The sequence below is a fragment of the Natator depressus genome, chromosome 2 (genome assembly GCF_965152275.1).
Source record: "Natator depressus isolate rNatDep1 chromosome 2, rNatDep2.hap1, whole genome shotgun sequence".
NCBI lineage: Eukaryota > Metazoa > Chordata > Testudines > Cheloniidae > Natator > Natator depressus.
Window position 1 is genome coordinate 255,326,899 of NC_134235.1, and position 25,907 is coordinate 255,352,805.

Below are 25,907 nucleotides of genomic sequence, written 5' to 3' on the forward strand. Positions count from 1 at the left end.
AGGCCGGGGGACGAGGTGGGGCACGAGAAGGGGCGGCGGGTGTGCACCGGGGGAGGGGCGCTTACGGAACCTGCCCCCAGCCACGCCACCTCCCTTTACTGCTTCTCGCCCCCGGCCCTGCCACTGCTCCCCGCAGGGGCGGGAGCGACCGTTGGGCAGAGGCGCGCGGGCGCGGCGGGGGGCGGGGCCCGGGGGGGCGAAGCGCGAGCTTGCCTCTGGCCCCGGGCGCGTGCGCAGGCAGGCCGGGCGCGGTGGCGAGCGCCGCGCACGTGAAGAAGGAAGGGGGCGGGGACGCGCGGGAGAGGGGAGGGGAGTCAGCCCGTTAATGACGTTTGGGGCCCGTGGCTCCGGCTGTGGCTCCTCACACGGGCGGGGGGGGGAGGAACCGGGGAAGGGAAACAAAGCGAAGGAGAGGCCAGGTAAGGACGCAGCTGCGGCTAATCTCCCCCTAATGGGGAGGGGAGACCTCCTAGTTCCCACGGGGTCACCCCCCTAATTGCTGGTGGGGCTCGGGAGGCCTGTTAGTTCCCACGGGGTCGCCCTTCTAGTCACCACGGAGGGTGGGGTCCTCGCTCCCCCTTCTTGTGGGGGGGAGACAGCAGGAAAGTGCCCCCCCATTACTGTCGGGGGCGGGGTCTTCTCCAGCTCCACACATGTTCCCATGGCCGGGGGGGGGGCAGCAAGGCAGGGGCTCGCTCCCCCCGGATCCCCCTAAGGGGTGTGAGAGCTGGAAAGGGTCTGGTTCTTCACTCCCCCGGAGGGAGCAACCGGGGAAGAGCTTCCCCTGCCCCCCCCCCCGACACACACACAGGCACCCAAACTTCCCCGAAGTGGGGGTGGGGCAGCAGGACCATACCGACCGCCCCCCGGCCCCCAGCGTCCTCGCTCTCCCCCATCCCCAACTGCCGGGGAAGGAGGCGGGGGCAGCAGGCGGAGCCCCTCACTCTTCCTCCACAATGTCAGCGCCGACGTGGGAGCAGGATCCCCCAAACCTGCTTCCCGTGACGTGGGGGCAGGAGTCGAGGGTCTTCGCCGCCACCCCCGTCCCCCCAATTCCCATTGGCCAAGCGGTGCCTGCTCCCCACTGCTCATTCACTGGGGTGGGCTGGGGCAGGGCTCGGGGGCCTCCCCCCCTCCTCGCCAGGGGGAGGTGCTCGTTGTGGTTCACAGTAAACCTTTACCGAGGGGCGGGTCCCCACTGCTGGGAGGGTTGGGGAGGGGGCGTGCTGCTGTGACACTGGCGTTGTTTCCGTCCCTTCTGGGCGGGGGGGCGCTGACTTGGGGCGCTGTCGGGCCGGGTGTTCGTAGAGGAGGAAAACGAGCCCTGCGGGGGCAGGGCGTGCGTGGAAGGAGCGCTGCTCGCGAGACAGCCACCCGAGCCACCTCCCTTCCTCGCGCCGCCACATCACGGGCCGGGCGGCAAACGGGACGCGGGCGTGTTCTCGCGGGATTACAGCGTGGAATCCGGGCGGGGGCGGGGGCGCGCCTCGCCGGGAGGGCGCGCGCGCGCAGTGCCTGTGACCCCGAGGGGACGCGATGGAGTGGGGCTAGCCAGCCAGTTTATGTCAGCTAGATGGGTCCCACGGGGTCACTCCCTTTTTCCCAGTGGGGAGGCCTATTCGTTCCCACGGGGTCACCCCCTAATTCCGATTGGGGGTGACCCCTCCAGTCACCACACAGAGGGAGGGTGGGATTCCTATGGAAGAGGTATTGGGAAAAGGCCCTCCTCCCTCCCCCCACATGACACATTCCCATAGGAGGTAGTTTCAGAGTGGTAGCCCTGTTAGTCTGTATCAGCAAAAAGAACGAGGAGTACTTTTGGCACCGAAAAGACTAAATTTGTTAGTCTCTAAGGTGCCACAAGTACTCCTCATTCTTTTTTCATAGGAGGTAGTGTCTTCCCCTAGCTCTATATGTGCTCCTATAAGGGGAGGGGCAGTAAGGCAGGGCACTCCCTCCCTCCTAAATTCCCCTGAAGGGTGTGTGGAGAAGAGTCCTGACTCTCCCTCCAACTCCCACAAGGTAGGAGCAGCAAGAAATTATTTTAACCCCCTTGTGACAGGATGTAGTCCCTAGGGGTGAGGAAGAGGCCAGAGAGACCTTGGTAGGTCTAGCCCCACATCGCCTGCCTTGTCAATCATGCATGGAAGAGGGGAAAGATCGCCCTAAAGCATCAGACTGCAGGAGCTGTTGCCAATGGTGCAGAGGGAAGACTTAGGCAGGAGACCTTCTCCGTGACCCCGAGAAGAGTACAGCAGACTCCCAGGGTAAGACAGATAGGCTGAGCTTGCCACAGAGACCCAACCAGAGCGATTTACCCCCCAAACCCATAACTTAAGTGACTGGGTTGTTGGCAGCACTGTAGACTCACTACCTCCCTTCTTCTGAGACCTCAGGGAGAGAGTATCCCCGAAAGTGTGGGGTGTTTGTGACTTCCATTTTGATCCCCAGCTGGAGAGAGAGTTAAGGAGGCTAACAAAGGGACACTCCCCCTCTCCCCCCCCTTGTGAATAATAGGGAAGTGGGGCTGGTGGTGTGACCACACATGTAGATAACTGGGTATGGTCAGGTTCCCTGAGTAAGGAACAATCAAGGACTCTGCTGTATCCCCCCTACCACCACCCAAATTATTCAAAATGGGGGGAGAAGGGCAGCAGTAGGGGAAGATATTAACTCCCAACATCTTTAATCCTTCAAAGGGGGCAGCGAGGACAAAGCATAACCTCCCCAGAAACCCAGATTCCTTGCTTCCCCCCCACCCCCAATTCCTAAGGGAGAAGGAGGAGGGGTCGGCAAGCAGAGCCCTCGCTCTTCCTCCGCAGTGTCTTTACCAAAGTGGGAGCAGGGTCCCCAAACTTGCCCCCTATTGCCACTGATGTGGGGGCAGGAGTCTAGGGTCTTTGTCCGTCCCCCCCAATTCCCAGTGATCTAAGTGGTGTCTGCTCCCCACTTCTAATTCACTGGGGTGGGTCAGAGGGCAGGGGCCCTCTTGCCCCCTATTTGCCAGGGAGAGGTGCTCTTTTCTGTTCAGAACAGTAAACCTTTATCTGATGCTGTGTCTCATCTGGGTACAGCACTAGTCATTGCTGTGGGGTAGAGGAGGGTGTTGCTGTGCCTGGGGTTGGCAGTGAGACAGTGTGATTGTTTCTATCCCTTCTTGGAGTGGGAGGGGTCCAGCCTGCTGGGGGAAGGGTGGTGCTTGTGTGGGGGAGAGGCGCTGACCTTGAGTGATGTCAGGTGGGACAGCACGGGAGAGGGGGTGTTTGTATATGAGGAGAATGAGCCCGTGCCAGGGGGAGCATGCAGGGCACTAGAGGGGGCAGCGTGTGTGTGAATGGGGGAGTGCTGAGTTGAAACCTGCACCAGCAATATCCATTTATTTATTACCCCTTCCCTTTTACTGCCACATCATGGTGAGGGTGGAAAACATGAGATGGGTATTCTCACAGGATTACAGTTGGAATCTGCTCTCTCCTCTCCTGGTGTGCTCAAGGAGGAGAGAGTGGAGGGCACGGCACGTCCCTCCTGGGTACAGGTGCAGGGTATGGTGGTGAGCCCAGTGCCTGTGATGAGAGGAGAGTGTGTGTGGAACAGTGGGGACACACAGGAGTGGGAGGTGGAAGGAGGACTGGGGGTTAAGTCAGCCAGTTAATGGTGTTTGGGGCTAGTGGCTGGAGCTGCAGCTCCTCGGGGGGGAGCGGGGGGGAATGGGAATAAAGAGCAGGAGCTGCCATGGAACGATGCAGCTACTGCTAATTCTGCCCGGTGGGGGAGGGAGGCCTACTAGTTCCTATGGGGTCACCCCAAATTCTCAGTGAGGCAATGTCACCATTTCAGCCAAAACTGAGGGTTGGTGGGGTCATCACCCCCACCTTCCTGCAGGGGCATGCAGAGAAATTTAACTTTAACCCCTTTCTGTAGAACCCCCTCCACCTCCAGCAGGAGCTCACTCTTCCCTCCCCTGCTGCCCCCAGCTCCAGTACATAGGAGCTCGCTTTTCCCTCCTCTGCTCCCCCTCGCTCCAGGAGGCGCTTGTTCTCCTCCCAGCAGCCCAGGCCGCCACCATGGGGCTGGAGAAGTTCTGTGCCGCTGATGATTATTGGGGCAGGGGTGTGTCCCTTCCTCCCCCCTCCTTCCCCTGTGCATATCCCTGCATTTCTGTAAGGGGGAGGCAGCAGGAAAGGGCCTCCCCAACTCTTCAATGACACATTCCCAAGTGGGGCAGTGTATTCCCTAAGCTCCATACACATTCCTATAAGGGGGGACAGCAAGGCAGGGGGCTCACTCCTCTCAAATTCCCCTAAAAGGTGTGTGGGGGAGGGACCTAACTCACCATCCTACCTCCGACAGAATTGGGGCAGCAGGGAATGATCTTAACTCCCCTCCAGATTTCCCCCAAAAGGGTGCAGCAGGGTAGGAGTTGAACTCTCCCTCCAAATTCACCAAAAAAGTGGGGGGATAGGGAAAGATCTTAACCCCCCCCCACACACATTCCCCCTAAAGTATGGGAAGCAGCAGGGAAGGACTTAGCATCCCCATGTACCCAGATTCCTCGCTTCCCCACCCCAAATTTCCGAGGAAGGGGCAGTAAGCAGAGTTCTCACCCATCTTTTGCAATATTTGTACCAAAGTGGAGCTGGTTTCCCAAACTTGCCCTCAATTCTGAATGATTTGAGGGCAGGAGTTTACATTCTTTGCTCCTCCGAATTTCCAGTGATCAAAAAGGAGTCTGTTCTTCCATTCCAGTTCCCTGGGGTGGGTAAGAGGGCAAGGGCCCACTTCGCTCCCTACTTGTCAGTGAGAGATATCATTATTAATAATAATAAACCTTTTTCATTTTGTCTCATCTCATTAAAGCACGAGTCATTATTGGCTGCTTTTGGAGGATGGGAGATGTGGGGTGCTGTTGTTTTCAGGATTGGAAATGATACAATGTTGTTGTTTCTTTCCCTTCTTGGGATGGGAGGGAGCCCTGGCTCAGTTTGGGGACTGTAATACAAGGACTTGACTAGAATAGGATAGAGTCCCTCACTGGGGCGGGATCTTAAGATGTGCTGCATGTCTCCTGGTTTATTCTTTCTCTTCTGTGTCAAGGTGGCGAGGAGGAGAGGGGCTGGAGCTCCCTGCTGCCATGGGGGCTCAGGACCGGCCTCAGTGCTTCTTTGATATAGAAATAAATCGGGAACCAGGTAAGATTTGGGGCTTTGTGTGACAACTATTTATTTATTTATGTTTGCTCAGTTTTCTGCTTTAGATATTGGATAGGCTCTTACCACTGATTTAGGCAATCGGCATGTTTCTTGTGGGTTTGATCAATTATACCTAAAATACTTAATATTTCTAGTAGTTTAATATTCTTTGAAATTTGATGTTGTGTTTAGAATGTCTTTCATAGTACTGTGGAATTTTTCTTTAACCAGGTTTTTCCCTACAGGGGTTTAGTAGGGTTAATAAATGCTCAGTAATTGGAAGGTGAAAAGGACTGTATGGTATAAGTGCTAACCAGTTGAAATGAATACAAATATAGCATCATGTGTGTTTTGTTGTATCTTCAAGATTGTTTGTACAAACAAAACAAACTATAGAAAATGGATAAAACTGATGAGGGGATTGGGCAGGATGATGGAGCTTTATTTGTTACAGTTCTTAAAGGCTTATCACTTATATGTAAGTGCCATTAGTGGATGGTCTAAAACATCTCTTCCATACCTAGCTCATGGTTCCCTATGAGAAGCAGTATAGTCTGCCAGTATTGGGAGGTCTGAGTTCCAGTCCCAGTTATGCTATGTGAGTTGCTGCACAGTCTTCACTGTCTGTCTCAATTTCCTGATCTGTAAAGTGGTAGTATTTGTGTCTACCTCACTGTTATGAGAATTAATGTTTGTAAAGCACTTTGAACTTGTAAAGTGCTGTTCAAATGTTGTGTTACTACTGTTCACTGCCCCAACACACACCCAAAAATAAACATTTTAAAGGGCGATGGCTCCTTTTACTTTCATTTTCTATCTCCCATTTCCCTGAAAGCCTTTAAGTTTAGACGTGTCACTGAAATAAAAGTTTATCTGTTTATACTTTCAAATTTCTGTCATACTCAGGTGTATATTGAAGCCATTTTGCTTTCTTTCACTCTTCCATAAACTCTTGCGGGGGAGGGATAGCTCAGTGGTTTGAGCCTTGGCCTGCTAAACCCAGGGTTGTGAGTTCAATCCTTGAGGGGGCTATTTAGGGATCTGGGGAAAAAACTGGGGATTGGTCCTGCTTTGAGCAGGGGGTTGGACTAGATGACCTCCTAAGGTCCCTTCCAACCCTGATATTCTATGGTTCTTCAGGAGCAAAGATTAACTGTTTTCAATAGCTTGTTACAAGAATAAGTTCACTGCAACATAACTCACAGCTGTATTGTTAGAAGTTCATACTACTGTACATTTTCTAAACTCTGTGTCTGAATAGAAATAAAAACCAGAGCTTCAGTTGTAATACAAAAGTCACAATTCTCCACAACTTTAAATCCGCTCTTGTCATAGGATGGGAGCATTCAAAAAATCAAACTCAGAAATAGATCGTGGAGGGAAGGTTACAATTCTGCATCTTTGGTTTCCAGTCTAAATGCCAGGTTTCAGAGTAGCAGCCGTGTTACTCTGTATCCACAAAAAGAAAAGGAGTACTTGTGGCACCTTTGAGACTAACAAATTTATTTGAGCATAAGCTTTCGTGAGCTACAGCATCCGATGAAGTGAGCTGTAGCTTATGAAAGCTTATGCTCAAATAAATTTGTTAGTCTCTAAGGTGCCACAAGTACTCCTTTTCTTTTTGCAGTCTAAATGCATTAGTTAAATGGATTTGCACAAGAAAGAAACACGATGCAATTTCCACCCAAAAACTTTTGCTTATTGATTCTAAGTTCTCTTCCCTCTTCATTTCTCCTATCCTGGGATTTTATTTTGGACCTCATCTTGTGTGTTTTGTTTTTGATCCCTTCCCCTAATTTCCCCTACCTTGTTCAGTCTTCTGATCCCAACTCCACCTGTTTCTTGTTTGCTTTCTGGCCCCGTCCTCAGCCATTTGTTTGCATCCACAAGAGGAGGTAGACTGCCAATGTGGCTGTCAAGCTAATGGAGACCTAAACTGCTGCTCCTCTCTTAGAGATTACTTCATATTGCTGGTGCAAATGGAGGAAGGTTAGGTATTAATCCATTCTTGTTCAACTCAGATGTTTGGCTGCACTGAGCAGAGGTGGGGCTTTGACCTCTTTGAGTGGTATGATGTAACTTGTTCCATCTTTAAAGTTGAACAATCCTCACAACTGCACAACAATTTTAAAGCTCTGCTGTATTTATTGCGATTGGTTAATATTTTCCTGTGCAAATGCCAACCATGCTGACTTATAAATTGTGCTAACATTAAGATCAGGAATGATGTATAATGTGATTAGTCTGCACTATATATTGGTACATAATTATTCTTTTTGAATTTATCACTTAATTGTACTTCAGAATGTTAACCTTTTAAAATGAAAGCTAAGTCATAGACCCATAGGGTTAGAAGAGACCAAAAAGGTCATCTAGTCTAACCCCCTGCCAAGATGCAGGATTTGTTGTCTCTCTAAACCAGTGGTCCCCAACCTTTCTGTGGGAATAGCATATTCCTATTCCCAGAAGACTGTGGCGGGCGCCAGACACCTTGCTGCCGAAATGCCGGCAAGAAGCGTCGCCACCGAAATGCCGCCGAGAGACGGCAACGCTTCTTGGCGGCATTTTGGCTGGCGGTTCTCCAGCGGCCGCGCTCAGCGGCGGCATTTCGGCAGCGTGGTGTCCTGCGGGTGCACACAACTGCCCCGGCGGGTGCCATTGTGCCCATGGGCACCGCATTGGGGACTCCTGCTCTAAACCATTCAACCATATGCAACACCCTTATAAAAATGAACGACACTAGTGCTTTCTAGCAGTGAAGATCCCAATTGCAGTATTGGTGTGTGAGACTGTTATGGGCTATTATTTGAGATTAGATAAATATTGCATTTATTTGTAATACCATGTCACCCTTAGAAATCCAGTACCTATTTATTCTCTGTAGCCCTTTTTATGACATTCAAAATCTGAATTAAATGTAAACTACACAGTGATGTCTGCCTGAATCTGCAGATGGCTTGAAACAATGGCTCTCAGAGATATGCACTGCCCTGCCTTGTTCATATCAGTGAGATATTAATTCAGAAATCTGATGACTGTTTAAACGTCAACATTATCTGCTTAGCTGTGGATGATTTTAGAAAAATATCAGGTTAGTGTGCTTATTCATCATTATTGGATATAGCAGAGATGTTGGAGCAGGGTGTAATGACACACCTAATTATTGTCAAAGGTTGCTGTGGTGGAGAGCAAGAAATCATTCCCTACCCACAAACATATATAGACATTTTAAAGTGATCTCTGCCTTTGCTGAAAACAGGGAGGATAAGATGAGAAGCATCCTTTGCATAGTACCAGAAGTCTTGGTTGCCTTCTGGGTACTAAAACCTATAATAACTTCCCAAGCTTTCCTGGGTACCCAAAGCCCCAAACTGTCCACACATTCAAAACCTTCAGCTTTCCCCTGACATATACTACAAGGCAGTTACTTATTGTCATGATGACTGCAGCAGTTTAAGATATGGGAACAGTATAAAACAAAAATTGAGTTTAATATAAAAATAAAGGATACTGTATTGATTGGTCTGGAAGGCAATGTGGTGGGGACAGAATTTGAGTGGGGTTCTCTGCCACACTATTAGATCTATTATAGTACACAGTACATTGGTGGGAGGGCCTTGATCTCCTATATAGATAGATAGTATGGCTCTGTACAAGTAGCTATGTCCTATTTTTATTTTAGCTACAGGATCTTGAAACGCAGCTTTTTAATCCATGTATTTGTATTGTGCTGTGTGGTGGACTTTATTAGCATGCTTTGGAAATTAGTGTTTTTTCAGTACAACCTGAAACTGTAGTTACTCAAACTAAGTTTTCTCTGGTATTTCTTTTTTTCAGCACTAATTGCAAAATAAATTGGAAATATAAGCAAGTTTTGAGAAATTTGCGTTTGACAGTAGCGCAGAGAGCTGTTAATAGTGTAGTGTATTTGTTCTTGGTATACTTTTTACCTTTTTTGCAAATGTCATGGAAAAAACACTTTTTAAATAGTGCAAAATATGTATTTATAGGGACAGACTAGTTGCAATACCTGTTTTCCCAAATAGTCTGGTACCTGTTTACCCAAATAGTCTGGTATACCAGCACATGCACAGTTGAATAACTCCATTTAACATTGTGGTGTTTGTTTTAAACATGTCAAAGGTTTGCAAAGCTCTGGATAGGAGTGTGTGTGTGGTGGGGTTTTTCTTTTTTTATACACTCACAGGTTTCAGTAACTTATATGGCAGGGCAGAGCAATGTTTCCTCTGATTTATTTTTCCCCCGAGTGGTGAATTTAAAGCTGAATAAGCCCAAACTTAATACTTATGACCACAATCCCTTCATCCTCAAGAAAACCTACTGTATTTGCTATTCTTATTTGCTCTGTCTCACTTCTGCTCTCTCCCTTAAATTCTACTGAACTTTCCTTATTAATGTTCTCTTTTCTCAATCTCTCTCCCATGTGTTTTCTCTTCATTCATTCCCTCACTTATAGTATAGAATGAAAGAGATGGGATGGGGTGGTCTCCTTTCTGAGCTGACTTGATAAATCTTTGGGGCAAGCACGATATCTTTCACTGTTTTATATAGAGCTTTGCTCACTGTTAGTGTTTAGTGAAAGACCATAGAGATTTGAAATGAAGCCTAAAGCAAATTGTGGTTAGGAACACAGCAGACTGAAGGCACCAAATTAATCAGAGGTTTAAGCAGAAACTAGGGCTTGGAGAAGATTGATTACTATGGTCTCCCACCTAATTTATTCAGTTATTCAGCAAAAGAGTAATTTTTGACAGTCCTAATCACCTTCAGGTAGTACTCAAATACATTTATGTTTGTGGGCAGCACAGAAGACAGACACATTTATTGGGGATGGGGTTAGCTCTGAGGAAGGAAGAAGTTTTTGTGGGGCTTGAGGGAGACAAATTTTTTTTTAACTAATAATTTAAATAACAAAGCTATTCATTTCTCTTAATAGAATAACTTATTGTGTAAAAAGAAAAGTAGCCACCCTTTCACTTTTATTGCAGTTTAAAATTTTTTGTTTTGGTTAAACTTTTATTCCCATGAATTTCAAACTCTGAGGGATTTGTGATCATGCATCTTTTTTTATTAAATAATTTAAACTTAGCTTCAAATTGTATGTGGTCTTCAGGCTTCTGGCATCATTACACACTCAATGCAGCAGAGGTTGTATACCACTGTCTTAACATTGGGAGCCTGTATTTTATTATGAGCCTCCTATTAATGGTAGTATGAGTGTGCTGTAATTTTCCCAGTACTCTGTTTGGTCCAAGAAGGTTTTGAAAGGTGGGTAACGGAGATTTGCAGCTTAGATTGGATGAGGGAGTTCACTTGGAGAAAAAAGCAACTAGATCCTCAACATTCTTTCTTATGTATTTATATTACTATAGCACCTAGGAGCCCTAGTGATGGACAATGACCCCCATTGTGCTGTAGGTATCAAGTGAAAGCTCTGAAGGACCACCTAACTAAAACTGGCTGAAATAGTCATTGCAGATTTTTTTGTAAACAGTTCATATTTAGCTAACTTATTTTTACTTGTTCAGATAGGCTTTATATGTTGTTCACAAACTGTTTGTTCATAGTAAATAATCCTTCAATATCCATAATTTGCTATTCAAGCTCTGTGGTTAGTCCCCAGAGTCGTGGCATGTTTTCTGTTCTCCAATTGGATGATCTAATATTTATAACAAGAAGAGAAGTTAAATACATTTTTGGGGTGTTGATTCAGTCCGAAAGAAGGAGGGAGCACTTCAGAAAGTTGATAGGCCTAGGAAAATTGAGGACACTAAACATTTTCTTACCTACTTTGCAAGAAAGAGAGCCTTATATATGGCTGTGGACTCTGGGTTTAAAATGGGTTCCTTCCTGTCTCAGGGAGAGAGAAAGATAAAAGCTAAGTTTATTAGCTATCAAACAGATTTCACGTACAATTTTCGCTTGTTAAATTCATACCAATAATTGTGTGTACATTTATGTGTATTGTCCTAGCTGTGAAGGTTGCTGTAAGATCCTTGTCTGACTCACTTATTTGCCTGCATTGGTGGGGGCTCTTTTTTTCACATTGACAAGTGGTAAAACCTGTGCAACTTGTATGATATGTTACCAGACAGATAAGTGCTGAGGACCCCCATCCGCCCCCCGATGGATACCTAGATGTGTACAAAACTGCATGATGCACGATCAGAGTAAGGTATATATTTAGATAAAGCAGGGTGAATTGTAGCATAGTTTATGTGGAGGAGAGCTGTCAGGGTTCCCTCCCCACTCTGAACTCTAGGATACAGATGTGGGGACCCGCATGAAAGACCCCCTAAGCTTATTTCTACCAGCGTAGGTTAAAAACTTCCCTAAGGCTCAAATCTTTCATTGTCCTTGGATGGGTACTGCTGCCACCACCAAGTGAGTTAGACAAAGATTCAGGAAAAGGACCACTTGGAGTTCCTCTTTCCCTAAAATATCCCCCCAAGTCCCTTCACCCCCTTTCCTGGGGAGGCTTGAGAATAATCTGCCAACCAAATAGGTAAACCAGGTGAGCACAGACCAGACCCTTTCGTTTTTAGGACACTAAAAACCAATCAGATTCTTAAAAGAAGAATTTTATTAAAAAAAAAAAAAAGTAAAAGAATCACCTCTGTAAAATCAGGATGAAAGGTAACTTTACAGGGTAACAAAAGATTTAAAACACAGAGGAATTCCCCTCTAGGTTTAACTTCAAAGTTTCAAAAAACAGGAATACACCTCCCTCTAGCAAAGGGAAAATTGACAAGCTAAAACAAAAGATAACCTAACGCGCTTTGCCTTGTTTACTTACACTTTTTGTAATATCAGAGACTCGTTTCAGGATTGTGTGGAGGAGATGGATTTCCCTGACCGGGTGCCTCTCTGTCTCCCGAGAGAACACACACAAAAACTACAAAACAAAAACCTTCCTCCACAGATTTGAAAGTAACTTCTCTCCTTTTTGGTCCTTTTGGTCAGGTGCCAACCAGGTTATCTGAGCTTTTTAACCCTTTACAGGTAAAGGAGGGATCTTATGCTACCCTTAGCTGTATGTTTATGACAACAGCCTTTTTCATTGTCACTGTACGTTGTGTTAGGTCAAGCTTATCCTTTGACATAGAAAAGATGTACTATGAGCACACTCACCTGTGTCTGTATGACTCCCAGAGCTACCTTCACAAAAGGAGTTAGGTGTCTAAATCCCACAATCAGGCTCCTTTGGGATTCACAAAACCCCTGCTCAGCTGCCACCAAACCCTGCAGGTGCCTAAAATTGCTCAGCGTATACATTTTTGCAAGTAGACGTTCCCTAGGCGACTATGTTTTTGCCTCTGGATATGTACACTGCAGCCTCATTCTAGGCATCCAGACGCCTAAGTCCCAGTGTGATGCAAGAACTGGGGGAAGATAGGTGGCGGAATGCCTAACTCACTCAGAGTACACTTACTAGATCAGGCCCTCATAGGTGAATTTGTACAAAACATACAGGGGGAGCGAGGAGAACTTTTAGCCCAGTAGTTAGGGTACACACCTGGGATGTGGGAGACTCCCGGTTCAAGTCCCCCTCTGTCTGAGGTGGAGAAGGGATTTGAACTGGGATCTGTCACCTTTCAGGTGAGTGGTCTAGCCTTCGGATAGTGGATATTTTGTTGTGGGTGATCCCTCAGTCTCTCTTGTTGAAGCTGTTCTGCTGTGGATAAATAATTAAAAAGCCAGTGGAGCAGGAGGACTCGATCCTGGGTGTCCCACTTCCCAAGTGAGTATCAAGCCACCAGACTACAGAGTCGGTCTCATGTTTGTGCTTGCTCGCACTCTCTCTGGCCCAATGACTTTTTAAATTACACCACTACCCCGATATAACGCGACTCGATATAACGCGGGTTCGCATACAACGTGGTAAAGCTCCGACACGCTGCTCTGAGCAGCATGTTAAGGGGGCCGGGCTGGGGCAGAGAGGTTGGATAAGGGGTAGAGGGTCTCTGGGGCGGTCAGGGGCTCTTCTGCCCCCCCCCCCCGGTCTGGGAGGCAGGAGCTGTGGGGGGGGCACTTTTTGGGGGGCCCCGCAGTCCCAGAGTGGCCCGGGGGATTAGTGGGGGGCCAGGAGTGGCCCACTCCGCTTCCCTTGCCCCGGCCCCAGCCGTGTCGCTCGGGGGAGGGGGCTTGGGGGAAGGGATTCCCCCCGCGCTCACCAGCAGCAGCGGCGGAAGCAGAGCAGCCCGACCCCAGCCCGCTCCACTCCGCCAGCTCCCAGCAGCAGCACTCCGGTTCCCGCCGCCGGTGAGTGTGGGACCTTTCCTCAAATCCCCCTCCTCCCCCAAGCGACACAGCTGGGGCCAGGGCAAGGAAAGCGGAGCGGGCTGGGGCCGTGTCGCTCTGCTTCCCGCTGCCAGTGAGCGCGGAGGGCATCCTTTCCCCAACCTCCCTGCACTCACCGGCGGCAGGAAGCGGAGCGCCGTGGCTGGGAGGTGGCGGAGTGGAGTGGGCTGGGGCCGGTGAGTACCTGTGAGGGAGAGGGGAGCGTGGATAGGGGTCAGAGCAGTCAGGGAGCAGGGGGGCTGAGTAGGGGGTGGGGTCGACTAGGGACGGGGGTCTTTGGAGGGGGCGGTCAGGGAACAAGGAATGGGGGGCCAAAGCAAGTTTGATATAACGTGGTCTCACCTGTAACACAATGAGATTTTTTTGTCTCCCGAGGACTGTTATATTGGGGTTAGAGGTGTATTTATCCACTGTGGTGAAGGTGTGTCTCAGGTGAAGGGGGGCTTAAACCAGGGATCTCCCACATACCAAGTGAGTACCCTAAACGCTAAAAATTATGAAGAAGCTGCTTCTCCTCAAAACTGCACGGGCACCTAACTCCAAGACAGGTTTTGCTGCTGAGAATCTCCAGCAGAGGGAGGCACCTCCCTGCAGCCTGGATTTAGGAGCCAAACTCCTTGGGAAGGGTGGGGCTTAAGACCCACGCCTTGCCTTTGCATCTCCCATTGGCTAACTTAGGCGGGGAGCCACCTAGAATGTTCATTTTTGTGAATCCTATTCTGAGGGGTCTAGCCCTTTCCATCCATTATATATGGAGCCTAGGCACCTAACTCGGGTTTTGTGAATCCCGGTGATTTTCTGGCCAATTAAAAGTTAGGCCTGGTGATAAGCCTAGCGATGCTGAGTAAGTTCCTTTGTGAATCTAGTCCTCAAAGTCATGGCAATCCAGCAAACAATGCTTTTGGAAGGGTATATGGCTAAAAGTACTGCTGGGATCACCTTACCCTAATTCTGAATGTCGGTTTTAAGTTATACATTATAATATGCAAGAGCTTCAGGTAAAGCAAAAGTTTTCCTGACACCAGATGATCACTTTTTTACTTATTAATTAACCCAGAGTGTGTATTAATACCTGTGGGGGGAGAAACAGCTGCGCATATATCTCTATCAGCGTTATAGAGGGCAAACAATTTATGAGTTTACCCTGTATAAGCTTTATACAGGGTAAAATGGATTTTTTCAGGGTTTGGACCCCATTGGGAGTTGGGCATCTGAGTGTCAAGGACAGGCACACTTCTGTAAGCTGCTTTCAGTTAAGCCTACAGCTGTTAGGGGACGTGGTTCAGACCTGGGTCTGGGTTTGCAGCAGGCTAGCCGGGTCTGGCTCAAACCAAGCAGGGCACTGAAGTCCTAAGCTGACTGGGCAGGAAAGCAGGAGCAGAAGTAGTCTTGGCACATCAGGTAGCAGCTCCCAGGGGGTTTCTGTGAACCAACCCATCACAGTGGCGCAGCGAGCAAGGTCTGTGCACGGCTGATTGCTTTGAGATACTGGTACTGAGTTTTAAGTGTGGTGGCTGGAGAACAGACAAAGTGGTTACTGGTTTGTTATTTTCTGTTTGCTTATTTCGGGTAAGGGAAGTAGGGACAGAAAAGGAAGCAAAATAAGTAAAGAGTGAAGATCAGAACAAGCTAGAACCGCAAAGGTTGCAAATTACCCAGAAAGGCTGAACACTGGGCACTGTGAAAGTCTCTGTTAACTAAGAATCCCCTGAGCTGAGTGCAACCCAGTTTCAGTGAACTGCAGAGGGATGTGGCCCAGCACAAGGAAGCAGGAAAATAACTGCCAGTGAAGTAGCTAATAAACTAGAGCTGGCTAGACTGGAAGCAAAAGAGAAAGAAATTGACCATAAGAGACAGATAGAATTAAGACAATTAGAAATTAGTGCTGCGGAGGCAGAAACAGCCAGGGTGGAAGCTGCTCACAAGAGGGCTATCGAGGCAGAAGAGGCTGCCCACAAGAGAGCTGTGGAGGCCCAGAAGCATCAACTGGCTGTTATGGAGTTTGAGACAAATCCCTCCATCTGCTGGCTCCACTTCCCCAAAAATCCACAAATGGGAGCGACTATGTCCCCAGTATGATGAATCCAGCGATATTGCTGAATATTTCATCACCTTTGAGAGAGACTGCACCCTCCATGCGATCCCTGAAGACCGAAAGATGACCACATTGATAACGAAATTGACTGGCAGAGCTCTGGACATATTCAATAAGATGCCTACTGATGATGCTTCAAACTATGGTAAATTTAAGGAACTGGTTCTGAACAGTTTCAGGTTACACCTGAAACCTACAGGGTTAAATTCAGGAGTCTTAAGAGGGGATCTGGATTGAGTAATATGGCTTATGTAAATGAAATGAGAGATTTGGTGGATAAGTGGGTGAGGGGGAAAGGCATTACAAGCTTTGAAGGAATGTGTGATCTGGTAACTCTGGTAACTTTGCCCCTGGGAAAAAGGAGGCTGGGCGTTCGCCTCCTCGTTCCCCTGTTACTTGTCTCAAATTTCCTATACAAGCAGAGGAGCCCAAGAGGTGCTGTCATTGTAAGTCCACTGAGCACCTGAGGAATAAGTGTCCCTTGCTGAGTGGAAACAAGCAGCAAGAAACACATGAACCTGCTACTTCTCAGACCTAGGCTGTGGCCTCTTTCCACAAAGGATTTGTAAAGCTTGCTTCCACGCAATCAAGCAATGAGCATATGCATGCTGTTAAAATCAATGGGGAAGTACTTATTGGATTGAGGGACACAGGTGCTGAGATTTCTGTGGTCAGGAGGGACCTGATCTAGGAGAAGGATTTGTTGCCAGAAAAAATGGCAGAATTAGAGCTGGTGGGGGGTTACAAAGTCCTTGCACCTTTAGCTAAAGTTCACATGCACACTGGTCATTTGCAGGCTGAACTGACTGTTGCAATGGTAGTATGCAATTTTGCACCATTTCTCCTGGGGAATGATTTCTTTAATGTGGCAAAATCTGTCCCAGGGTTGGTTAGCAGTGAGAAGGAATCTTGTGCTAAAAGCCCCGGTGGGGGAGGGGGTGAAGTCATATGGACTGCTGGGGGAATAGGAGGGTGTCTCTTAGATTCCTCTGTAGCAGTAAAGAATGCAGCTATGGGGGCAGGAATGATCCTAACCAGCTCCTGTAGCCCCGGGGCTCTAGGCAAGTCCCAGAGGGAGGGGCTGAAGGAAGCCAGCTCTTGTCCTGTAATCATCTCCCCAGAGGAGGGGAAAGTACCACTTTGTAAAGGGGGGCCACCCCAGTTGCTGACTGCCAGGAAGTTGCAGGTCAGCAGGGGGAAGGACCTGCCCTGGGGTGCACAGAGATATGTGTCTTGAAAGTGGGACTTGGGGTCCTGGTGACCGCTGTGGTGGGTACAGACCCCAAGGGCTCTGTAGCTGGAACCAAGCCCAACCTGAGTGAAAAGGGGGGAATTTTGCTGGCCAGTGAAGGGTCTGTTTTAGCTGGTAGCTGTGAGCCCACAGCTGGACCAGGGTCACCTTCCCTTCTGGGGAACACAGGAGTGTCTGGCCCAGAGGTGAGCCCAGAGGGTGAAGCCCAGACGGAAGGTGCGGGGGAGCCGGAGAGCCCACCCACCTTTTGTAGGGAGGATCTTGCCCAGGAGGAGGGTGAAAAATCTGCTTTTAAAATGCTAGACCCCTCTCCTCTGGATCAGGTTTTAAGGGAAAACCGGGGGTCAGATCTCCTGGAGGAGGGAGTCCATCCAATTGACCTGTTGGGAACAGCAAGTAGGGTGCCCAAAGGGGTTTTACCAATCCTAGGTACCCTATTGAAAGATGTTGTTCTTGCAATGCTTGTAAGAGATAAAATTGTCTCTCCAAGACAGGAAGGGAAAAATCTCTGCATGGGTAAAACTTCACAAGGGAGTGGGGTCCAGCCGAGAGAAATTCCAGAGGGAGGGGCCGGTGGCAGGCATGGTTGCAGTACACCCCTTCCTTGACAAAGCCTCAAACAAAGGCCTGAATTAAAAGCCTTCTCCAAAGAGGCAGATGAATCTGCATCAGAGTGTCTACCAGAGGGCACAGAGAACTGGGAAAATGCATTGACAGTAAACAAGCCAAATTGAGTGAACAAAACCTGTCCACCGTAGATTTGCTGTTAACCTTGTGTCTTCTGCTAATTCAGCTATGGGATAAAACAAAGGAATTCATATTAGTGGTTAACCCTTTAAAGATGTGGGACATACCTGATTTGTGGAAGAAATTGTTGTACACGCTAGGGATGGTGACAGGACAGCCCCACAAGCATGTTACTTTTCAGCCTATACCTATAAACAGCCTGGAAGCTTGGCACAGCAGCAAAAGCATAACAGGCCCATGCTGCTATGTAGAAGGGGAAACTGAGGTACACCGCCTCATGGCATTGGTGGCTAAATGCCAAGACACCTACACTTTAACAGATATTGCTGTCCGCATTCGGTTAACAGTACTACACCCCAACCTGTTTTCAGGCATCTGGGGACCAGGAACCCCAAAACTGGCTAGGACCCTTAGGAATGACATCGTATGGTTTAAAGGTACTGAAAAGGAGTGTGACCAAAGACAAACAGGGATTTTACATGTACTGCCTCCGCCATGGACAGTGTCCAAGTCTCTGTCAGTAAGCTCAGGAGGAGGGTGTGACAGTGCCCCCCATAAGGCTTTATGGAAATATGCTTATGAATATATATGGAATATGTTCTATATTACATATGTCATGTAACATATCTATGTAAAGGTTATGATCTACTGAATCTATTAATCCTATTTGTATGCATGTATCATGTTTGTATTCAAAGTTATGAATATTGGCCATGTGCTGGCTTGATTTCTAAATAACATTAGTAGAGCATTTGGTCAGTTCCTGGAGAAAGGAATTCGCAAAGTTAAGTGCCCAGTCAAGAAGCACTTAAGGAACAATGCATCTTGGAATGCTCCAATCCACATAAGTCTTCCTGGAGACATTCAAAATACCACGTGGGCAATGGCTTCTGCCTGTAAGAAACTGTGAATCATGCATGGACATATGACTTGCCCACGTGACTCCAGAACTCCATCCTGGAGCTGGACTTTGCATAGGAGAGAGGTCTCCACCCACAAGAGAGAGTCTATTTAAGCCTGTGGGGGACCCCTCCATTTTGTCTTCAGCTGGCTAAGGAGAGAGCCTCTCCACCCCCAAGGATAACTGGAACAAAAGACAGTAACTACAGGGGTGAGAGTGATTGCTGGACCCAGACTAGAAGGAGATTAGTCTCTAAAAGGAAGCTTACTGTAACTGGTGAGGTTTTGTCTGTCTTCAGTTTTATTAGACAGAGACTTGTGTGTTCTATTTTATTTTGCTTGGTAATTCACTTTGTTCTGTCTGTTACTACTTGGAACCACTTAAATCCTACTTTCTGTATTTAATAAAATCACTTTTTAATTATTAATTAACCCAGAGTATCTATTAATACCGGGGGGGGGGGGGGGGAAACAGCTGTGCATTTCTCTCTATCAGTGTTATAGAGGGCGAACAATTTATGAGTTTACCCTGTATAAGCTTTATACAGGGTAAAACAGATTTATTCAGGGCAGTGGTCCCCAACCTTTCTGTGGGAATAGTACATTCCTATTCCCAGAAGACTGTGGCAGGTGCCATACACTCCGCCACCGAAATGCTGCTGACAAGCAGAAGCGTAAAGAAGCGGCTCAGCCGAAATAGCACCGAGAAATGGCAACGCTTCTTGGCGGAATTTCGGCGGGCAGTTCTCCGGCGGCCGCAGCCATTTCAGCGGTGCTGTGTCCTGCAGGCACACAGAACTGCCCCGGGGGGTGCTGCGTTGGGGACCCTGATTCAGCGTTTGGACCCCATTGGGAGTTGGGCATCTGAGTGTCAAGGACAGGCACACTTCTGTAACCTGCTTTCGGTTAAGTCTACAGCTGTTAGGGGATGTGGTTCAGACCTGGGTCTGGGTTTGCAGCAGGCTAGCGGGTCTGGCTCAAATGAGGCAGGGCACTGAAGTCCTAAGCTGACTGGGCAGGAAAGCAGGATCAGAAGTAGTCTTGTCCTTGACACTCAGGTGCTCAATTCCCAATGAGGGCCAAACCCTGAATAAATCCGTTTTACCCTGTATAAAATCAAGCCAGTACACTGCCAATATTCATAACTTTGAATACAAAAATGATACATACATACAAATAGGATTAATAGATTCAGTAGATCATAACCTTTACAGCGATATGTTACATGGCATATGTAACATAGAACATATTCCAGTTATGTCCTATATATGTAACATCGAACATATGTCTCTCTCATATATATGTTCAAAAGCATATTCCCATAAAGTCTTATGGGGGGCACCGTCACAAAGTGGTCACGCACTAAAATGCCACTCTCCACATATTGAACATGTTTTGTGGGCAGCATGCTACCATCTATGGTTTTTTCCTGCACCGTTCCAGTCATGCCCAGAAAGACAGCACTTTGCAACATCTTGCTGCTGCTAAGAACTCTGTGATATCCTGAAATTCCTTCAGGCTGTGAGGCTCACTAGGGGGGATTGCACAGCTATTAAATACCTCTTTGTATTCATCTGCCTGTAGGCATGTCTATACAATGAGTTAGTGCATGGCAAATGGGTTTAAATCTACAGTGCTACAGCATGCTGGGCACTAACTCTTTCATGGACCCTGCTGCTGTACACTAAAAGTTCCCTCATGTGCTTCATGTACTGCAGTCTATCAAAATACATGAGGGAACTTTCAGTATGCAGTAGCAGGGTCCACACAGACAGTTATTGCGTGGCACACCGGAGCTCTGTAAGTTTTCACTCCAGCTTGCTGCACACACTAACTCATCGTATAGACAAGCCCTAAAAGGAAAAGTGTCAGCTTTGTTGCTGAGCCATACAGTTAGGAAAATGGCAACATAGGAGTAGAACAGGCTGTGAAAGACGCTGTACGTACTCATCTACATGGATCCCAGCAGAAAATGTGTTTTCTCTAATTAGTGTAGATTGGACTTTAATAGTTAAAACCAGGCTTTTTTGGTCACAGCATTGGCTACACCATTAAATTGTATGTAGGCAATTGATATACTTTTTCAATTGGGTTGTGGGCTAAAGACAACAATACATCTGTGAAGTAGTTTTGTTTAAAGAACTTTGTAAATGTTCTTATTTTCCTACTCCTGGGGGAATTCTGCACCATTGCACTCACAAATAATTAATGAGCTGTGCATACTTTTAATTTTTTGCGCAGAAAATAGCTTCTGCTGGAAAGTTGCTAAAGTTCTGCCTTCTGCCCACCAGAGGGCATTGTGGCAATAGAACAGAGCAGTAGCTCCTGGCCAGCTAGGGAAGAGAGAGAGCCTGCAGTGCCTTCTTCACAGTGCCTGTTGGGCCAGGTCAGGAGACAGGGGCTATAGCGGAGGGGTGGGGAGAGAAGACAGCATGGGAATGCTGGGGGTGGGGGGGAGAGTGTGACAGACCGGGGCTAGTGGGGGAGGACAGACTGGGGCAGGGGCTGAATGGGAGTGGAGGCACAGGGGGAAGGAGGTGCAGGGCCACATGAGGACAAGGGGGTGGCTGAGTGAGGGCACAGAGACACATGGATGGGGGTGCAGGGACACATGGGGAAGGGGTGTCTGGGGGTGGAGAGACACGTGGACGGGGGTGCAAGGACACATGGGGGTGGAGAGACACATGGGGACAGGGGCACATGTGCCTTACTGAATGGGAGAAGCTATGGGTCAGCCAGGGTCTGCATGGGGGAAGCTCCCTAACAATCCCTCCCCACCCCACCAAAAAAACCTGTTCCATACTTTTCCCACCCATACCCAACAACCTTCAGAGTTCACACCCCGGCTCCTTCCCAGCAATTACTTCCCTCTCCCTCAGCACCTCCATTACCCCTGACTTCCCCAAGCCTTTGCACTGCTTCTGAAGGGTATGGGAAATACGGTTCTGTATTGTAGTTTAAATGAGTTATTACTCAGAGTTCTGTTAAATTAATATGCCTAGTAAGAAATATATTTGTCAAAACGCATTTCCTGAATCTTTTTAGCTGTCTGTATTGTTACAGACATACTTGCTGACATATTTTGAAATAAATTACCAACAATAATTGAAACTGGTGTGATTATATTGTGTTATTTTGACAAATAAAATATGCAGAATTTTAAAATATTGTGTGCAGAATTTTTAATTTTTTGGCACAGAATTCCCCCAGGAGTATTTTCCCAATGGCCCTGTGAAGTGGGCAGGTAAATTTCTGTGCTCATTTTATGGATAGTCTGAAGCAAATAGTCCTTAAGGCCAGCATTTTCAGATGTGCATTTAGATGCCTAAAGTTATGCAGTCAGGTTTGAAAATTTTGGCATAGTTGACTTGCCAAGGGCCACAGGGATTCATAGTCATAGCAGGGACTTTTAAGCCACTAGACCACTTTTCTCTATGTAGTGCAGTGGTTTGCAATGTGAAAGACCATCTCAGTTTGTGGCTGAGGGTAGGATGTTTTTCAAAAAGCAGTCAGCATTGGTGTTGGACTGTGAGTCAGGTGAGCTGGATTCTAGCTTGGACCTACTATTGACCTGCTCTGCGACCTTGAGCAACTCACCTCATTTCCCTGTATTTTGGTTTGCCTTTCTGCAAAATGGGGGTAATGATATTTGTAAAGTGCTCTGTAAAAGCTAAGTATTATCACTTATTATTTTGCATAATAAAGCCAAGTTGATAACAGGAACCTCCAGACATGGATTTCTAATGGTCTGGAGCACAGTTGATTGTACTTAGTTTGCAGATAGAGGAACAAGATTTCTGACCACTGATTTATTGTTTTTTGTTTTGTTTAGCTACTTTGTCTATAATTTTGTTGAGGGAGGGATGTTCTTTTATTAATGAATAATTGTTCAGCACCCTGAGCGCTTTTGCAGAGTTGGGATCATTTGTTCCATTCTTATCCTTATGGGGAGGCTGTTCTTTATGAGTCACTTGGCTCTTTATGGCATTTGCAGTTATAAGGTCAGCAACCTAAGAATCAGTGCAGAAACAAATAATTGCTCTTGAGTATCTTCCTGCATGCTGCATCAGCAATTGTAAGGTCAGCCTCGAACCCTGCCAAAGCACCTATGCATTTTGTCGAGGATGCGTTCAGAATCCATAGGCAAAGAAATTGTCCTAGGGACAAGGTTGTAAACCATAATCTTAATGGCCTCTTCTTCTCTAGAGAGTGTTATGCTGGAGATGATATCAGCGTCAATCATGGCAGATTTAAATCCTTCTAAGATCTGCTCACAAGGTCCATTGGATTTCAGATTTTCCACAGTTGAAGAGAGGGCTCATAAGTTTAAGATCTTGAAACTTCATCAACCAGCAGACTGACCCTGCCTTTCAATGCAGTCCTTATGGATCCTAACAAGGGTTTATGGATAACACCTGTCCATCCCACTAGTTTAGCAGAAGACAGATTTGTTATAGCAAGTCCTTCTTTGAGGATTGGATTCCCCCTTCCCCCTCCCCCCCCCCAATACCCAGACTCCTTTTCTTCTGATGTCCCTGGCAAATGAAAAAAACAAGATCAAAACCACCACAGGCTACAGTGGTGTCAGGAAGAAGGATCTTCTACAGTAAAAGCCATATTCAGCTACCATTTATCTGTTGTGTGGCAATCTGTCAAGCTGTATTCTGGAAGAACTACAGGAAGAGGTAGAGGAGATAATATCTGGAAGGTCAGAAAGCAGTGAGGCATTCTTCTAAGAGCAGCTTACATTGCATCAGACACGTAGCTGTTTATTCTGGAGCTATCATAAAATGAGCTGACAGACTGATGCACATCAGTTAGTCACTGGACACACAGGTGGAAGTAGAGGAATCTGGCTTCTTCAGAACTTGTACAGTCAGACTTGGGAGAAAGCAAGGGACCCTGGATCAACTTTGAAATGCGTGCACCTGTGTAAACAATCCTCTAAAAGAAGAGCACCCTTTATTTACCACAGTTCATGTCAGCTTTCTCCAGCACTGGACTGTCAGAAAAGAATTCAGAAGGAAAAAATTGAAATTCAGTAAACAGACCCACAGGTTGTCGTCTTTTGTGACCTTAGAGCCATCTCCAAACAAAACCTTTGAAAATGCACTTGAAAACCCTGAACCAACCACTGCATTTTTTCCCTTTGTTTATTTTCTCCATCTGCCCCCTTTTGGGGACCCTTTGTCTTGATTTTGGTGTGTCAGAACTCCATTTATCCAATCTAATCGAGACCAGGCCAGAACAGATAATCAAAAATTCAAATAATCCGGAGAATGGGAAAGCACGAAGCTGCAATGCCATCTAGAGGTCACAGGAGAGATCACCCACTTCTGGACCTGTGTATGCTCATTGTTCATTTAATACAGAGCTGGATTATGGAGGGTTGGATAAATGGGGTTCTACTGCATTGTGGATTAGCCCAGGGGTAGGCAAACTTTTTGGCCCGAGGGCCACATCGGGGTTGCGAAACGGTATGGAGGGCTGGGTAGGGAAGGCTGTGTCTTTCCAAACAGCCTGGCCCCGCCCCCTATCCGCCCCCTCCCACTTCCCGCCCCCTGACAGGCCCCCTGGGACTCCCACGCCTATCCAACCGTCCCTGCTCCCTGTCCCCTGACTGCCCCCCCCCAGGACCCCACCCCATCCAACCCCCTTGCTCCCTGTCCCCCCTGGGGCCCCACCCCCTATACAAACCACCCCTGTTCCCTGTCTTCTGACCACCCCTCTCCCCCCGGAACCTCTGCCCCATCCAACCGCCCCCTGTCCCCTGACTGCCCCCCGGGGCCTTCTGCCCCTTATCCAACCCCCCCCCCTTTACCCTTACCCTTACCATGCTGCTCAGCGGCAGGACAGGCTTATTTGAAAGCCTGGGAGGTGGGTGGGCGCAAGCTGTGCTGCCTGCGCGGCAGTGTTGCTGCGGAGGAGGGGGGACAGCAGGGGCCGGGAGCTCAGGGGCTGGGCAGGACGGTCTCGTGGGTTGGATGTGGCCTGCGGGCCGTAGTTTGCCCATCCCTGGATTAGCCTGATCTTTGATAAGTGCGTAATTGAAATCATTCAGAGAGGCTATTCTATACAGTTCCACTGCATACCACCAGATTAATACACACTCCTTTTTCACGGATCTCTATTTGATAAAGAATCTGCTAGGGGACAAATTCAAACTTCTTCTACAACAGAAATGGTCCTTCAGAAGCATTGAAGAAGGGAGTTGTTATGCTTTCATTATCTTCTTATCCGTAAGAGAACTGGAGGACTTTGTCCTATTCTGGAGAGCTCTCAATAATTTATCTGAAAATGCAAATTGGGTATTATGACAGCCTCAGCTATAGGAGCTCTAAATCCATGGGATTGGTTTGTGGTCTTGACATCAAAGACACCTTTAGCATTACCTACAGCAGAGAATTTTGCAGGACTAAGTACTGTAATGTTCCAGAAACTCCTTAGTTTTGCAGGGCTTGGCAACAGCTGAGCTTCAGTCATTCCAGACTCAGTCACTTGTTTGTGAGTATGGACAGAGATGCTGCATACACTGTTCAGATTGACCTCACAGTACAGGAGCGTGTTAAAAATACTGCTACCAGCTCTGTTCTTGTTGAATCTCCTTTAGTTTGCTGGTTGAGACAGTTTCAACACCCCTGCTCTCTGTGCTCTTCACAGTATCCCTCAACTATGCCCTCCTCTGGCTCTGGCTCCTTGAGTCATTAGCTGGTGAACCTCAGTGGGTTACTGGCAGGGTGAGGAAAGTTTGTATGTCTTTCTTCCATCTCCCAATATTAATGTTGAATTCCTGGAAGGGTAGAGAAAATGCTTGCCCTTGACCCAGATCTCCTTCTGGCCTCGGGGTGTGTCTACACCGCAATAAAAAACTCACAGCACCGAGTCTCAGAACCTGGGTCAGCTGACTCAGGGGCTTGGGCTGCTAGGCTGAAAATTGCAGTGTCAGCATTCCCTCTCGAGCTGGAGCCTGGGCTCTGAGACCCTCCTCGTGGGATTTCAGAGACCAGACTTCAGCCCAAGCCCTGAAGTTTTTAGCTCCGCAGCCCAAACCCCAAAAGCCCAAGTCAGCGGGCCTGGACCAGCCGCGGCTCTGCTGTGGGTATTTTATTGCAGTGTAGACATACCCAGGGAGCCCTGGAGCAGATATCCTTCCATCACAGTTGCCCATCCTGGCTGTTTCAAGTTGACTGCATCCTGTTCCTATCCCCAGCTATTTTCATTAGGTTTGGGGGAGATACAGGGAGAATTGTGTTTATGGGGAAAGAGGGCTGTCTTTGTTTGCCATAGTTTTGGTTGGTCCAGTGTTGTGGATGGACGTGAGACTGTTTGTTTTAAGAAATGAATTTTTAATTTGTGGCAGGGCACTTAAACCAGATAATAGATGATGTGACGAAGCGGGACT

The 25,907-nt window shown here is 47.7% G+C and overlaps 1 protein-coding gene across 1 annotated transcript in view; it reads left to right on the top strand.

The window, feature by feature from the left end:
* Window positions 1-401: 401 nt before the first annotated feature.
* Window positions 402-25,907, top strand: part of NKTR (natural killer cell triggering receptor) — an 82,446-nt gene continuing 56,940 nt past the window's right edge. Inside the window, exons 1-2 of the mRNA XM_074946405.1 lie at window positions 402-419; window positions 5,095-5,189. Of these exons, the coding sequence (XP_074802506.1) occupies window positions 5,132-5,189 (58 nt within the window). The 5' untranslated portion in view covers window positions 402-419; window positions 5,095-5,131. The remainder of the gene's footprint in view (window positions 420-5,094; window positions 5,190-25,907) is intronic.